General features: G+C 31.8%; 1 protein-coding gene across 1 annotated transcript in view; it reads left to right on the top strand.

The window, feature by feature from the left end:
* Positions 1-12,551, top strand: part of LOC106473996 (negative elongation factor E-like) — a 28,283-nt gene extending 15,732 nt beyond the window's left edge. The window contains exons 5-9 of the mRNA XM_013934686.2: positions 2,078-2,227; positions 2,844-3,088; positions 6,577-6,631; positions 7,283-7,391; positions 12,370-12,551. Of these exons, the coding sequence (XP_013790140.1) occupies positions 2,078-2,227; positions 2,844-3,088; positions 6,577-6,631; positions 7,283-7,391; positions 12,370-12,443 (633 nt within the window). The 3' untranslated portion in view covers positions 12,444-12,551. The remainder of the gene's footprint in view (positions 1-2,077; positions 2,228-2,843; positions 3,089-6,576; positions 6,632-7,282; positions 7,392-12,369) is intronic.
* The last annotated feature ends 2,978 nt before the right edge of the window (positions 12,552-15,529 follow it).

Here is a 15,529-nt window from a genome sequence, read left to right as displayed (position 1 = left end):
TCCACATATTAAAAAAAAATTCAGAGTTGAAGTATGTTCAATGAACAAGTATTATTTATTTACTTTTATACATGAAAATAAAAACAAGTTTTCACATTTTGATTTTGGTGTGACTTCAGCATGCTCCAAACAAAACCAGTGTTTGTGAATTTCCTGTTTTTTTTGTTGTTTTTTCTGAGCATAAATACAGTGCTTATAATTCTTAGAAAGAAATTTAAAATAATTTTGTATAAAATAGCACTAATTTGAACCTTGTAACTGTAATACAAGTTTCTCAAGCTCAACTGGTGTGATGTAATTTCCTGTATCTCAACTTTGGGGAGACATAGGCTAGTGATCTAAACATATAATGAAAATTCTTTTTTTTTCAACTGTATAGGCTAATGTGGCTTACATTTCAGTGGAGATTCCACGTAGAGATCACAACAAGATGATAAAGGCTTAGTTTGGTGATATGATGCTAAAAAGAATGATGTTTGTGGACAAGTTTCACAAGATAGTCCTGACTTTTTTTTAAAAAAAGCTTGCTTTATCATTTTAAACGTCATTGGAATTATGATGTTGCAGTATCATCGAAAGAAACATGTTTTTTGTGAAACAAGATGAAGTACTTATTTAAATAATTTTACACTTGACCATATCACATTGCTGCATTAGGACCTGTTTACATCAAGCTTTATCAGTCTAAGTAACTGTTTGAATCTGCAAAGATCACTAAAGATAAATATAAAAGACTATTTATAAGTTAACATAAAATACATTAAAACTTATTACATATATTAAACCTTCTGATTAACAATGTAAGAAAACAGTCAGATTGCTTATCATTTTGACATGATAAAAAATTATTTTTATTGTGTGCCAGTGAAACTGCGTGTGGTATATTTCAAATCAAAACAAAGAATACATGCACAGTTTTATAAGACATAAAAATCAGTAATTAAAACCTACAACAAACTTAAACATTTTCCTTTGTTTCTTAAAAGAAATCTTTACAAATTTTCAAAGCTGTGAATTCATACAAGTATCATATGAAAATCAAATATTTTATTTTTAGAAGGTACTTAATTTGTAGAAAGTTAATCTGAAGTTTCATACTATTTCATTCAATGGTTATTTTTCGCAATGCAATAACACAAATCACACAACAGGTGTGTTGAACTGATGCACCTGGTTCTCAGTATATACAATAATTATGAGTTGCATATAAAAAATATAATGGTTATGCTGATTTCCAAAGGTAAATAAACATCTCAATAGCAACAGCTTTAAGTTAAACATAGTTTGTTATATGTTTCCATGTAGACTTCAAAACTATAGTGTAAGTCTTTGTGTGCTTCCCATTAGATTAAGAAAACTTTGGAATACATTAAGCACTAAGCTACTTTCAAACCTAATTTAATAATTGGGAATTTGGTATATAGTACTTAAATACCTATATTAACATGTTATACTTTCTAAAAACTTATTCAGCGTGTAGGTTTCTTGCAAATTGCATACTTTGATAGGAGTAAGCTGAAAAGAATAAATGTATCCATTTATGTATATATGCATCTGTGTATAATTCAAAGGCAGTACTAATCCATTAAGGGTCCCGAGTAGGAATATTTTTGGACAAGTCACCAATTTCCTAAGAAATACTAATTGCAGTATTTCCACAAACCAAAAATACACCAACACAATATATATATACTAATACACTTGTTAAAAAGCTGTTTTTACTCACACACTAACACTACTGTGCTGGTATCTTTCTCAAGTCATGCAAACTTAACAACCAGTCAGAATACATGCTCCACATGAGCTCCTGATTGAGGAGCGTCTTGCTGCTACAATTGTTAAACATCCATGCGTTACTGAGTGATGTATTTTTCTCTGGATTTCTTTCATTTCTTTTTTTCCAAATGAATAAAATATTAAAACAGGCAATAGTTAAAGTTTGATGAAACTAAATTCCTTTGAATCAGGGGCTCCTTAGGACCCTAAACAATTGCTAAGTCAGCTTTTGCCTTACTCCACTTCAAGCTTCATGTTGAATTTCCTTTATCCTGTTTATCAGCATGAATTATTTTTGCAGGCCATACAAGCAATTAAAGTAGAAAACAAGGAAAGGCAAGGTTTTAAACGTTCTAAAGCATCAGAAAGAAAAAGGAGTACATCAATACGTTATCAGTCATTTAGTTCAAGTTCTGGCTTGGAGGAAGAAAACACTGACAGGATGAAAGGCGTATGTTTTTTTTCACCTATCTCATTGTTCCGAAACTTATTTTAGATCATCTTTTACTTGTAAGTTTAGTAGATACAACTTAAGTGTTTTACTCAAAGGTACCCTTATTTCATTACTTAGAAATTTTTCATTGTTTTTTTTTTCTTATAAAGTTTGTTTTGTTTTTTTACAATATTTTTTTTGCCAGTTATATTTTCATTGCCAGTATGAAGAAAGAAGTGCACAGTGAAATAAGTAATTTTAATTCACCATTTTGTATTATAACAATTTCTTTGTACGTTAAACTATATATTATCTAGACTTCATGGATGTGTGAAAACCATTTTTAATCTGTGAATTATTATACCGTATCCCAGTCTTCATAGTTTGTAAAATAGTGTTATAGCTTTCTGTAGTAGTGTTGCTGTTGGTGATTTTTAATTTAAAAAAAAAATAAAATATATATATATATATATATTCATTAGTTTAAAAATATTTTATTTACACACGTTATGTTTGGCAGAAATTTGGAAAAGGAATCTGTGTAACTAGATAATTACTTGCAATGGTTGCTACAGAGTAATGCTATTATATTTTACTTTGTAGTAATTCACGCAGTGTATTTTTTATTTTAAAGGTGAGCAATAACTCTCGACCAGCTATGAAAAGTCTGTTTGAAAGTTTTGTTAGCTCTCGAGAAATAGAAGAGCATGAGAACAAAGAGGAGAGAGAACATGAACGAGATAGAGATGGACGAAATGAACATCCTACGCAAGGAAATACGATTTACGTGAATGGCGTTAATGTAACTGAAGAAATACTGCGTAATGGATTTGCTCCTTTTGGAAATATCATGAATATATCCATGGAACTGGACAAAAAGTAAGTTGTTTGATAACAATTATACCATATTAAACACTTATATCATAAGAGATGTATTGTATTTGCAAATTTTTGCTGGAAATTCTGCTTATTTAAGTTTTTGTTCATTTTTTATGATAGGATTTAAGAGTTAGCTTTCTTTTCAGTGATATACTTGTAAATCAATAGTGTTTATCTTGTCTTTTCTAATATTAACATATTTTAACTTCATGATCAACAGTTTAATACACTATTTGACAGCTTAGACTTACACAACCAATTATTTACTAAACATCACAATAATTGCAGATATATATATATTCAATACTTTCATGATTGTTCAGATTACAGCAATGATTGGAAGCCACCAGTTATTGTCACTTTGTTAACTTTTCTCAACATTTCATTGTAACTGGTTATAAATGAATTGATTATTCAACATTTACTTTTAACTAAATTGTTTAAGTAAATTTTTGTACTTTATTTTTCTTACATGGAGAATTCCCTGGATTCACAGATTTCTTCAGATCTAGGCCCCCAGAATATCATTTAAGATTGATGCATGTCCTAAGAAAAACTTTGGTGAGGAATAGATATGTTTATTTCTTGGCCTGACAAAAACTGGCAGCGGATGTCAAAATTACATTTATTACACTTGATCAGTGCATGAGCTCCCCATCTTTGCTTAGTCAGGATAACAAAGTTGATATCATCAGATATACAGCATCAATGAAAGTAAACATATGTTCGAGAACCAGGCAATTCCATGACAATGAGAGTTTCTACATGATTAGTCTAGTGTTCTGCTATAAAGATATTTGACCAGTGAGTGATGATGGAAAAAAAAAGTAGGACCCCTTGCCCAACCAGTGTAGTCATGAGCAGTATTTTTAAATGGCAATCGTATACAGCAGGTAGTGTTGTCATGATCAATGCTCCCCCTAGGTTGTGTAGCTGCACAACAACCAATCAAATCAAGTGATGCACCTTCATTATTCCAGCTGCACACATCCTCAGTATTGGTGGGGAGTCTCAAGATGTTGACGGCCTTAATGACCCTGGCAATTGATAGGCCTAATGCCCAAATAACCAACTGGTAGCAAAGTGGTCTAATGATCTACTAGGGTCAAAATTCATTATGCACATTGATTGAAAAAATTAGAGGGAACATTGGTCATGATATATGAAACATAACATGTATCACTTTCAGCCATAATCTTTTGATATGAACTGTTACAAACATTGACTGAAAAAATTAGAAGGAACATTGGTCGTGATATATGTAACTTAGCTTGTATCACGTTGGGCCATAATCTTATTGATACAAACAGTGAACAGCTTTCTAAAATCAATTTCACACTTGCATATCAAATTTCAAAAATGTTTTTACCAAAAAAATATTTCATAATCTTTTAAACTTACTTAGTCTAATTTGCAAAGAAAACCCCCCAAAAAGTTACAAATCTGAGGGGTATTTCCTATAAACAATGCACTTATTGATTTTTTTAAATAATATTTTATTAAATAATATTTCTAATCGGTATTGGTGTGCTTTTCAAAATAGGGAACATAGTTTCCCTATTGCACTATCTCCAGAGCATCGTTCCTCAGGACTCCCCAGTGCGAATCCTACCCCTTTATTCTAGGGGAGCAAAGGAGTCCTTACCACTCTCAGTTTTCAGTCACTTGAGAGGTTGACAGAGGTCTATTCCTTATGAGTGATGTTTGTACTCTTTATTTCACTCAAGGAAAATAGGGTAAAGCTGGTTACCCTCCCTCTATTAACCCTGGCTGGTTTTCCCAGATGTTGTATGGGGAGCCAATTCAGCCTATGGTTCAAAGATAACACTTTTGTATCTTGTTGTGTGAGTGTGGCTCTTCTTTTTTGGTCATTCTCTTACTATGATCATGGAAGGGGGTCCTAAATTCCTCATAATTTCGCACATGGACCATCACGTCCACATCATCCTCATAACTCCGGGGGCAGGAGATGTTACCTTGCCTCCTAGGTTGCAGAATTAGAATTTCAGTTGATAATCCCTAGCCAGAGGATCTTTGTTTCTTCGGGCTGAGTGAAGTGTGAATTGTCTCTGTAATTCTGAGTTCAGTTGGTTGCATTCTGAGCTTCTTCAGGCTGGGGGGAAGACTTGTCTGGTTGGATATTGCTTGTCTTCCCTTTGTAATTCTGGTGGCTGGCATGTGACATTCTGTAACTTTCAGGTTGGGTGCTTGGGCCTGTAATTCCGAGTTTGGTTTGTTGCATTTTGTACTTCTTCAGGTTGGAGTGAGGGTTTGTCCACATCAGTGTTGCTTGCCTTCTCTTCGTAACTCCAGTGTGCTTGATGTGCAACATCCTGTAACTTTAAGGTTTGGTTCCCTTCATATCATGTTTCTATTATACATTTATTTCATATTGCATTCCCCATGTCCTAGCTACTACAACTTGGATCTAGATTTCAGTCCACAGACCTATGGTTCCAACGACGAGACATGGAACCTCGTATGTGTGTGCTGGGCCTGGATGAATCTCATGATAACAAGCAATTTTGACTCTGTAGCCAGTTGGCCTTTACTGCCCATATTTAGATTTAACAATATCTGGTTGAGGAGCATATCTGTTCCAGAAGTAATGCAGACCTCCACTATTGTGCTTTATTATATCTCAATATTTCACACCTTTTTTTCTACACAGAAAGTGTCTGTGTAGATCTTGCCCCTCCACCAGGTCAGTGTGGGATTCTAGCTAAAGTGTGAGGGTAGGTAAGTGTGTTTCAGAAGTTTTCATTTTCCTATCCTGAAAATGTATCTCCAATAATACTTACCTCCTTTTACACTATCCTGCCCTTCCTCTCCATAATAGCCAGTGTTCAGGTCTGATAATCTTGCCAGTCTCAAAAAAGTGAATAAGAAATAATAACGGGGAGCATAGAGGTAGGTGGAGAGTGTCACAAGATTAAAATTGCTAGGGGATAATATAAAGACTGAAGCAAGCAAGGTAGAATTCATACCATTGCTTAGACGGGCAAAGAATAGAACCTTTTGTTGAGATAAATTTAAAGTATGAGCAGAGGTAAGTATTATCAGAAATATATTTTCATATAAGAAAATGTAAACTTACTCTTAAAATTTAGAAATGTTCCCAAGAAATAAAGTTTAAAGAGTAATAGATAGATGTAAAGGGTATCAGATATAAGACAATAAAAAAGGGGTTTTCAGTTAGAATTTCCTCGTTTGAAATTGTAGCTTTGATAAATGAGGGTCATACTATTAAAATTGCTTAGCATTCTTGCAAAACATATTTTTTTCACAAATTACTTAATGAGTTACTTTTAATTTTATTCCTCTATATTGCATGGAATAAAATTTAATTTTGTAACTTTCAGCATTCCCTCATTGATATTTTACAGACCTTGATCATTTACAATTTGTTTTTACTTTACTCAGACATTTATTTATGAATTCAAGTAAGCCAGTTATAAATATAAACATGCAGTATTCTGTTTCTGCAGTTGTGGTTTTGTGACATTTGAAAAAATGGAGTCAGCAGATAAAGCTATAAATGAGGTGAGTAGCTATATTTTTTAATGAAAAATACAAAATATTTTTTTAAAGATCCTACTTTTAAGTACTGTAGTAATGATTCCAATCAGAAATATTACTCATGAAAAGAAATGTCCTATGTTAGTTAATGTTGTACTTAAACTTGGCAGTGTTTTCTACTCATGTTTTCCTAATGTGAATTGCCTTTGTAAGTGTGCAATATATACATATACAGATATATGCAAATTCTCTTCCTGTCCATTCTAAAGTACAAACTGCTATTTAAAAAAGGGGTCTATCTTTTAGGTTATATTCTTAACAACTCCCAGCAAAAAATGCTAACAGTGAGAGTACCTAAGCTGTTATTAAATGCAGTCTATAATTAGTATAGATTTTAATTTTCTGGAATATTGACTTATGATAAATTATATATACCTTCAGTCAGATTGTTATGTAAAATTATTTTCTTTATTTTATAAGTGACTTTTTGGCTATAATCTGTGTAGTTTACTTACTTTTGTTCAGAATTTCTTTTTTTTTACCACTTTAAATATGTTCTTCAATAGTCTAGGCCTCACACATCAGTTGTATTTTGAAAGATAATCATGTTTTGCATTAGTTGTAAGTTATAAAAATAGATAGTTATCAAATAATATGTAATCTGTTTTTATGTAGATGAATGGAAAAATGGTATCTGGAGTTAAGTTGCGTGTTTCCTTGGCAAGAAGACAACCACCTGTTCCAGTTTCCTGTGATGGCTCTTCAGCTTCATGGACGACATTAGGTGAGACATGGTTCTATGTCTGTGATAATAGTAAAGAAGGGTGATGTCACTTCTTTAAAAAAATTATAAAGATTTATTCTGAGGAGTAAAAAAAAATTCATATGATAAAAAAGATAATATTTTTTCTCTTTTTTTCTCCCTAGTGGCTCAGCAATAAGTTTGAGAGATTATGATGCTGAAATTTGGGGTTTGATCTTTGTGGTGGGTGTATCACGGATAGCCCATTGTGCTGCTTTATGCTCTAACAACAAACTAACTTTTCTTAAAAAGTATATTTGTTTAAATTATAAGTTCTTTTTACCCATAATTCATTCCTAAATAGAATAATCCACTCCAAACTGAAAATTAAATACATCTGTTGTTATGTGTTCTGTAAAAAACTGTGACTTTAGTCATACCCCACTTAGACACTCTTTCAAACATGGTTAAGAAAAACGTTATCAAACAGTTTTATTCACAAATTCAGTTAAAATGTGTCTTTTAAAACAGAATCTAGGCTAAAAAGTCTCTTCAATTTTAACCCTATGTGCATGGATGGGGTTCAAAGTTTCATGCTCCAAACTTGTACAGGGTACCATTCAACATGATGTTATCAATTATATGTCAAGAGTTATGAACTGTTCATGTTACCCTACTTTGCTAATTTTGTAACAGTGTGAGTTAAAGTACAGAAAATACCAGATACAATGTAAAGGGATACCGTGAACAACTTTAAATATGCACTAAGGAGGTCATACAAATACAATTTGCAAACTGTACTATGTACAAAAGTATTTTTTTTCTTCATATAAATATCAACTTGCACTCCAATTTGTCAGAGTCTGGGTCAGACTGACTCTGGCATTTCATAGATGCATCTTTAATACATAAGCTTTAGTAACAATCTAATTTTTTGTGTACAACAGACTTGTACTGTTGGCTAATAGCTTGTCACATTTATTTCTCTAGTACAGGTTCAGTCTATTGGATTGACCCTGCGCACATTCAGTTATAGACAACAACTATTGAATATCTTGCTATTGGTTTTTATGCTCAAGTGTTCAAGGTGCAACCAGGGATGTATTGGAGCAACCATTAAAAAGCTCTGTAGTCAAATATAAGAACACTGTAATGCTAAAGCCTCCAACACCAAGTAGTATTACCAACCATTGTTTAAACAGATGTGATGTTGTGCCTACTTCTGGCTTTTTCTGTATCATTCTTCATTCCCAGGATGAAATTCATCTTAGAATGCTCAAATTCCTTGCCATTAAGCTAAGAAAACCATCTTTTAACCAGAAGATGAATGCACTATCACTACATCTTCAACTCTGAAAATGTAAAGAAAAAATAGAACATGAACTTTGATTGTTAAATTTGAGATGTACTAAAAACTTGTATTTCACAAAGAAAAATATTAAAAAAAAGCTCCAAGTTTCATTTTTGTATGACTTCAGAGGAATCTCACTTATAAACAATGCATTTATTAATTTTTTATTTTAGTACTTTCTGCCCATTCCAAAACCTACATACACATTGGAAATACAATAATGTATGTCTTGGTTTTTCATGTCCTTTTTTTCCTTCTCTGCCAGTGAGTTTATTTTCACAGTTACCTTTTTCAGGTGACAATAGGTAGTCTAATCTCTTCCAATGAACCTCAGTTCTGGAAATAGCTAGAGCTTAAATCTAACTAGGATTAGCTAGAGGAGATTCCAATCTATTTACATTTGAGTAAGACATCCAAAAGCTAAGTTTTGAACACTTGAGAACAAACCACAGATCTAAGAATTTTGTTATAGTTTCTTTGATTTCTGTTTTCACCACAGATAATATTTTTGTATTAAATTATCTCCATGTGAGAGATACAGGAATTTTCTTGTATGACGAGACATCAGGTAAGTTAAATTGGGTTTACTGAGTATAAAAGACTGTATATTATTTGGATGATACACATTTTTTTTATTAAATATATTGATAACTTCAATGTGTTGAAATAACATACCCAAATAGAGTAACTTGTTATTTATTTGAAACAAACTATAACTATTAGATATAAATGTTTCTTGACCTAAAATGTTGTTGGCAAAATTCTTGCTATGACACCTGAAAAAGTAATGGCAATGCCATTTTGAAACGTGAGGTTATGGGTTACTGATAAATATTTATCCATTTTGCTGTGTTTTGTAACATTTGTAGTGGAAAGTCAGCTGCTTCAATTGACAAAATAAAATATTAAAAGAAATATATCAAACAAGTTGAAATAATGTATGGAATGGAACTTTCTGATCAACAATAAAACAAATTGAAAGACTCAAATGTAAGAATGTATTTTTAATATTATTTTTTAAAAAGTTTCTTATAATAGAATTTGGAAACTTTACATCTTAAAAAAGTTACGAAATTGCTTAATGAAATTATATGATTATTTTCACCAAGAAACTAGATACTATTTAAAACATTTGTACTAACTTTCATGCAGTATGAGTATTTTGTCTGTGAAAATGTAAAAAAATTGAGGAGATGCCAGTAATGCCCTGCTAGTCTGGAAAAAGTAAAAAAAAAACTGTAGAATAACTGTTCATTACAAGTGAGTGTACTTTATAATTCTTTGTGTGCCAGTAGCTTTAAAAGGGCAATAGCATTTTTTTTCATCCATTTTTTTAAATGGTAATAAAAAAATTTAAAGCTATTGTAAAAACAGTAAACTAGTTCTTTATATCCGTTAGAATGGTGATAAAAAAAATCCTTCTAATTGATGTAAGCCAATTTTAGTATTTTTTCTTCATCTGTCAATTAAGGCAGTTTCAGAACACCCTAACATATTAAGAAAAAGCCTATAGCTTCTTCATCTATCCTTTTGATGGAATAAAAAAAGCGACAAGTATTGAAAATTGTTTAAACATTTTTTTGTCAGTTTGTATCATAAAAGTGTCTCAGCATAAGTAAAGTAAACTCACTGCTATAGGAAGAAATGTTTGAGTAGTCAAGCCATTGCCAAAGCTAAACAATGATACACACTACCAGCATGTAAAGTATGCCATTTCTGGAGAGGGGGGGGGGGTCTGGGGAGCACACCCCACCCCCTAGAAAAAATTTTTGAAAGTTAAATTGAATCTTGAGCTATTTTAACTACAAAAACTGCATACACACAATGTAATGTATTGATTTATTTTTGTTTTATCCTTAAAACAAAAAATGACTTGTATTTTACTTGAATTTCTTGCTTACCAGTATAATGTAAATTAATGCCAGTTGCTCTTTTAGGACTTCCCATTACAGCTGTGTATGAGCATTTTACCTACAAACATAGTCTTTTTGCAATGTTTTTGTGATAAGACTTATGAAAAGATCAAACATCAGAGATCTTTTTTAATTAACTGCACATTCACAATTCGGTGCTACTATAGCGTGCAGTCTACAAAGATATTTACACTATAACATGCGGTCTACACAGATACTATCATCATCACCGTTTTAATGATTCACTAAAACATAATTTCTTGCTAAACAATTTATATCTATCCACGTTTTTGTTCAGCAAATAATAATAATAACTGTACTAGTTTTGATTGTTGAAATTTATTTCATTCCGATTATATTTGCCCCCAAAATGTTATGTAATGGTATTTTGTACTTTATTGGTTTAAGAGTATTATTTATAATAAATGGCGCCTATTGCAAATAAACGAAATTAAAAATGGTCATGATGATAATATCTGCATGCTATAGCGTAAATATCTTTGTAGACTGCACACTATAGTGTAAATATCTTGGTAGACTGCACACTATAGTAGCAACCACAGTTCTTTATCTGTTCTCTATTTTCCATGTTCTCCAAAATGTCAAGTTTCTTTCAGTTTTTTTTTGACAAATTATTTATGGGATGAAGTAGTTGTATGCATTGAGAGATTCAATCGTACCTAATTTCTATTACACATTTAACATTTCTAAAGAGTAATCCCATTCATATTTGTTATGTTCCAGTGCTTAACACTCACTTCTTCTTGCATTAACACTTGTACTTGAATGGGGGTTATAATCATGTGCTCTGTCCCCTATAACCACTTTTTTCTTTTTATAGTGTGGAAACATTTTTGTCTAGCACTCACACATGTTATCAGTACATAAATAGTGACTTATGACTTGATTAACAGTATTAGAATATTATTAATATTGGAATGATGTGCAAAATAATAAATATACAGAAAACAAATTAACATTCCTGGTCATTTTGCTGGTGAGTCATAACACACACACACCCATGCCAGTTTCTCATGTGAAGTATTTTTTGTTGTGATTGCTTCCACTTGTTAGTCTAGATATACAGTTTTAAAAGCAAGAAATATGTGATCAACTAAGTAATTTTACCGATATCCACTTATAAAGCAGTTCAGTATGGGAAAACTTAAAAGTTTATAGCCATTGTCATTCATTGAAAAATATTCAATTTTTCTTGATTTGGTGTTGATTATGATAGGGCTTTCATGTCACATTGTCCAAAGTAGTATGAAATTGCCAGATCTAAATATAAGTTAATCACTTTTAAGTTGTTGTTTTTTTTAAACAAATTATATGTGTTGGGGGTATGCTGCTAGATCAAAGGTCTGACTGGGGTATGCATTATAATAAAAAGACTGGAAACTACTAACTTACAATTTCTGGGTTTTTATGTGTAATTATTATACAGTAGGTTTTTGTTAATCTTGTAAGATATATTTTTATTCATGTTAATATTGATTATACAATGTCCTTTATGAATAAAAAAATACATTATGGTTTTTGATATATCAAGAATTGTACAATAATATTCATTCCAATGAATAATCATCTTTATAGTAATTGGTATTATCCAGGAAAAAAATTGTAAGAAAACATGAATTCCTCTATGCTTTTAATAATAAGAGTCATTTAACATTGAAAATTATTAGGGTTCTACTGAACTTCTTATTAACATTGATCCTGTTGTTTAACATTGTATATTTGCCCTTTCCTTTAGCTTCCAGTTTCTCCCAGAAGGGGAGTCATCAAGACAAGCGTAAACTTGTAACATATGATGTTGATATATTTTGATGGAATTCATTTGTATTTTATCATTCTCAACATTGTAGTATGTGATTCAATTTTTGTGTGTGTTTAATTTTTTGTATTGCTTATTAAATATGTTTTGGTTTAACAATCTATAGTGTGTTCTCTCTCTCTCTCTCTTTGTCTTTTAACACCTAAATTATAACCCACCTTGACAAAGTTAATAGTGCACTAACACAAATTTTATTATAGTTTACCAAAAAGTATTTCTAATCTTTGTGCACATTTTGGGTAAAGGATTTCTTATCTTTGTGCTCGGTATGTAAGAGAAATTAATATTTGATATATTTCAGTGCAGAATAGGATGCTTTAATAGCAATTAACTTCAAGAACTGGGGAATGCAACTCATTTCCCTAATTTAGGTATACTCTTACTGAGTTTATGTTAATTGAAAAATAAATTTAATCCAATGCAAAGTGTGAAAGTACATCACACACACAATTTCTAGTGTTTATATTATTGTACAACTGGATATGAGTATAAATAAGTAAGTGTTAATTAAAAAAGTACTTGCACCCTAGTACCTCTGAATTAACATGTTTGATAACAAACATGTGACTTTTATGTTATTATCTCTCCATATAGTTTTTAATAGACATTTAATAACCTGTATACAATAAAATATTTTTATATTATGGTTTTTTTGTACATCCTACAATTTTTCAATACATGGTTCATCATTTTATATAATAAACTATTACATTTTTTAATATAACGTTATCAAACATTGATGTAGAATAGACCAAGGTGGGGTTGCTTTCTATTTTCCTGAACTTCATTAGTTTACATTAGTCATGGGTAAATTTTTTCTTTCTTAAGTTTCAGTTGACAAAGAAATTTCTCTAAGCAGTCAATGTGTTTTGCATATGAGAACCTAGGCTTAGACATTCCTTGTATCTTTAATTTTATGCACTTGTTCATTTATGTACTGACCAAACTGTAAAATTTATAATCAGTGCATATTAGTTGTGTTGTGCATAAATTAGTCATTGGGAAGTAAAACATTTAGCTTAATTATATTAAAACTAGTTGCTTATATTCAAGCTGACCGAATATTCTGTGGTTGGAATTTTACACAGATCTGAACTCCATTATACTTCGTTTTCAGTCTTTTTGAAGTAGCTTAGCTTGAGATTGTGTTTTATGTATAAGTAATAAAGAATTTCATGATCAGTGATGAACAAATGTACAGTGTATAATGGCATCTAGTTTTTTAGCTTTGTTGCCAATCTTAGCATCTGATGTATCTTAAGTCACATTGTCATAAAAGCTTAAGATGGCCCCAGATGTACATACAGTCAAAAGTCAGGCAGTACTGTCTGCCCGAAAAAGATGAATAACTCTTGCATTTGGTGCTTACTATATGCAGAAATGTTAAACTTCTGATGAAGTGGGTGGTGGAAATAGAGTCACAACCCTTGGTGCTGGACTTGCACATTCAGAAAATAACAATGGCCACTTAAATGATTGAAGCAGACTTTTTCACTGACATAACCCAAGATATGATATAAATAGTGTTCAACATTTTGGTAGTATATAAACATAGTTAGATCAAATGCTTTTAATAAATCAGTATGCAGCATTTTATTGTTTACCTTCAAGTTCCAATGTCCTTGCTTGAAGATCTTTTTCTGAAGTTTTTGTTACCCTTCATATCTAGATTATAAGCAAACGTTGTGTTAATTAAGCAGAAATGTGTGAGAAAAAGTTAAAATATGAGGATGTGTTGAGGGTTGTAAAATATGGAATTTTACCTGGGAAAGAAAAGTGGCCAACTGATACATATATTTATAAAGAAAGTGCAATTAACATGTTAATTTCAACATCAAGGAATATGAAAAAAAGCTAATGTAATCAAACAGCATATATGTGTTTTAATGTTAAACACAATTAAATATTGTTGCACATTTAGAAGAGACAAATAAAATGAAGATTCGAACTATAGTACAGATAGAAGTGGAAGAGTTCTTGTCTAGTATCAAAGAAATGGGCAGAAGTAGGGCACACTTATCATTGAAGACTCACCACCTGTCAGGTTTAACTTCAGTTTGCAGCTTTAATTGTGAAATGAAATTAGAACTAGCATGTAAAAGTTAGTAATAATTATTTGATCCCAAGTCCATAACATACAAAACCTAAAGCTACCATTTGGATATGATACCTTAACTCCTCTCACATAATAGCTTGCCCGATTCAGAGTCAGGTGGCTAGGGCGCTTGACTCGCAATCTGAGAGTCACAGGTTCGAATCCCTGCCCCACAAAACATGCTCGTCCTTTCAGCTGTGGGTGTGTTATTATGTGAAGGTCAATCCCACTATTCGTTGGTAAAAGAGCAGCCCAAGAGTTGGCGATGACAAGCTGCCTTAACTACTAAATTAGGGATGGCTAACGGAGATAGCTCTCGTGTGGCTTTGCGCGAAATTCGAAACAAACCAAACTAGGTTCAGTGCTGCCCTCTATACGCACAAATTTCGCTCACCACTAGTCTTGAAACTCCCACGTAAAATCATGCGTTTTTGCGTGATATTGCTGCACTTTTGCATATAAATTAGCATGCGATAACCCTTCTATTGCAGCCAACTCTTTCTATAGTGTTGAATGATCAATCATTTCATGATTTGACAATGTTACGCAATGACGTGAATTTTTTTTTGCTCATGAACTTTTCAGATACAGGCAATTTTTGTGTGAAAATATCTAAACAGACATTACCTGTTGCGGAAATATTTTCTGCGTCTGCAGATTTTATGTCCTTATATTTCCACATTATTATTTTACAAATGTCTCCAACTTCCACTTTCTCTTATGTGAGACATTAGGACGTTGTTCACGCTAGACCAGGGGAAACCAAACTCTTTTTTCACAGCGGGCCAGATAACTGAGAGAATGACGAGCACGGGCCGCATAACCATTTTGTTCAATACAATACAGTGAATACACAAAAAATAAGACAACAAACATATTTATTTACCAATACACAAAAAATAAAGACAACAAACATATTTATTTACCAATACACAAAAAATAAAGACAACAAACATGTTTATTTACCAAAAAGAAGGCGACGTT

The sequence above is a fragment of the Limulus polyphemus genome, unplaced genomic scaffold, assembly GCF_000517525.1.
Source record: "Limulus polyphemus unplaced genomic scaffold, Limulus_polyphemus-2.1.2 Scaffold135, whole genome shotgun sequence".
Taxonomy (NCBI): domain Eukaryota; kingdom Metazoa; phylum Arthropoda; class Merostomata; order Xiphosura; family Limulidae; genus Limulus; species Limulus polyphemus.
Note: the sequence above shows the minus strand (reverse complement) of the source record. Positions and strands in the feature narration are given on the sequence as shown.